We start from the raw sequence: 1,970 nt of genomic DNA, 5'->3' as shown, positions 1-1,970 counted from the left end.
AATATTTTGTAAAAGACTATATAATTTAATTGGAAACACTGTAATAAATATTTTACTGTATCAGTTAAATATTAACTATTTTATAAGATAATAGTTAAAATGTAGAGATGGAAAGGAGTAGTTACGATCTTGCCTATGCAAAATCATCAACTAAATTATTATTGAAGCCAAACTAAATTATAGATACTTTGCATTTTACTACTAATATTTTTAATTTTGCCTAATTATCGAATCCGATAAATCTGGACTGAATTTGTGAGCCAATGTATAAAAACTTGTTGTACATGTATGCATTCTCTGGACGTCCTTTAAATACCATAGGCTTCAAAATCAACTAAAACATAAAATAATGCTTCTTATTTAAAAAGGGATCGTAATAATAAGAGAAAATATATGTTTTCTATTATTTATTTGTAATAATTGATTGCACTAAATTAAGGAGGCACATTGTCTTACTAATTTTTAACCTCTATGGTCATTTTATAATTATTATACATTTATACCCTACTTAGATTGGACTTGAACTTAAATATTAAGTTCAAGTTTACATAACGCCAATACTTTGAACCTTATAGCTAAATTTTTGATTTCGAATTCAATATCATTCAACTATCTGTATCACAAGTAAATTGACAGTGATTTTGTTGATTAATACAGCCGAAAATACCAATTCTTCACATTTGTCTTTTCTCTATGCTGAATTTACGACAATTTAAACTAATTAAAATGATTTCATAAAGTTTAAGTTAAACGCCGGTTGCCAACTGCTCTTTGGTATGAAGGGAGAAAAGGATCGCGTTGCACCAGCGCCGAAATCGAGTGAAGAGCTAGGCGTCTTGAAGAGATTTAGTTTTCCCATCGCAGATACATCAGTCTTTTGAAGGAAATCAGTGCGTGCTGCGCCTAGTGAAGCTCCGAGCGTGTTCCTGAAACATTATTTACGATTACAAGAGCCTAAATCTAATAAATTTGTAAACATAGTTTTAAACTATCGCAATTAATTAAATTATAATAATTGTCATCACAGGTTAAGCTATGATTAATGTAAATTACCAAACGAATTGTATCGAAATGTCAAATTGATACTCACTTGTACATGTAATCCGCGCCTGCGCCATAGGTGTTGAAGTTTGGTACATTCGGTATACTTGGCATATTCTTTGTAACAAACGCATTCGCGTCCAAATTGTGGTTAGGTGTGTTGAGAACGTTTAACTTTGCCGCAGCTGTCAACTGCTTCCCGAAGTCTGGGATCTGTCTAGCAGACAGGCTGAGCCCGTGGCCATTTCTAAAAAGATCGATTTTAAGCTATATAAAGTGTATAGTAATCGTCTTATTCATAATACCTGAGTGATCTAGAATACTCTTATGTCTCTTTCTGGCAAAACATGTTTAGGTTATAAAAGACGGAGACAATTGTTTTACTATAAATCACCAAAAAAGCTATTTAGTTTTATGAATTAAAACTGTCAAAAGATAAACTCTACAAGAAACAATTTAAATTATTAATAACTCTTACATTATGTGTTCATCTATTAATGTTTTGTCTGGAAGAGTTTGCTTTAAGGCAGCCCGTTGCACTAAGCATTTATTAGCGAGTACTTTCTATAGATAAATTTATCTTACTTACATATTATCCAAAGCCACACCAGCTCCATACGAGGTCAGCTTGTTGCTAGGGTCCATCGTAGCCATACCAGTTGCACTGAGAATGTTAGTATCAGACTTCGCAAGCGGCACTTTGCCTGCCAAGTCCCAGTTCCCCTTATTATCAAGACCAGCTCCCACCTGCACTTGTCTCCTTACCCTCGAATGCTCAATGAATTCGGGCAAATAATCTTCGTCAATTAAAATGTATCTACAGTTAATGCCGGCCAATAAAGCGGCAAAGATCAAAGTTTTGAAAAACATTTTTATTTGTTATATGTGAGAACTCTCGTAACTAAGATGCGAATGGATGCTGTATGCTT

General features: G+C 33.4%; 1 protein-coding gene across 1 annotated transcript; it reads right to left on the bottom strand.

Annotated features, from left to right (window-relative positions):
- Positions 1-392: 392 nt before the first annotated feature.
- LOC125059215 (attacin-E-like) lies at positions 393-1,970 on the bottom strand. Its single transcript, XM_047663528.1, has 3 exons — positions 1,631-1,970; positions 1,091-1,288; positions 393-926 (listed from the first exon to the last, which is right to left on the bottom strand). The coding sequence occupies exons 1-3, from the start codon at positions 1,909-1,911 to the stop codon at positions 722-724; spliced, it is 684 nt and encodes a 227-aa protein (XP_047519484.1). The 5' UTR covers positions 1,912-1,970; the 3' UTR covers positions 393-721.

Source organism: Pieris napi, chromosome 19, assembly GCF_905475465.1.
Source record: "Pieris napi chromosome 19, ilPieNapi1.2, whole genome shotgun sequence".
NCBI classification, from domain to species: Eukaryota; Metazoa; Arthropoda; class Insecta; order Lepidoptera; family Pieridae; genus Pieris; species Pieris napi.
The sequence above is the reverse complement of the archived record's forward strand: the minus strand, read 5'-3'. Positions and strand labels throughout refer to the sequence as shown.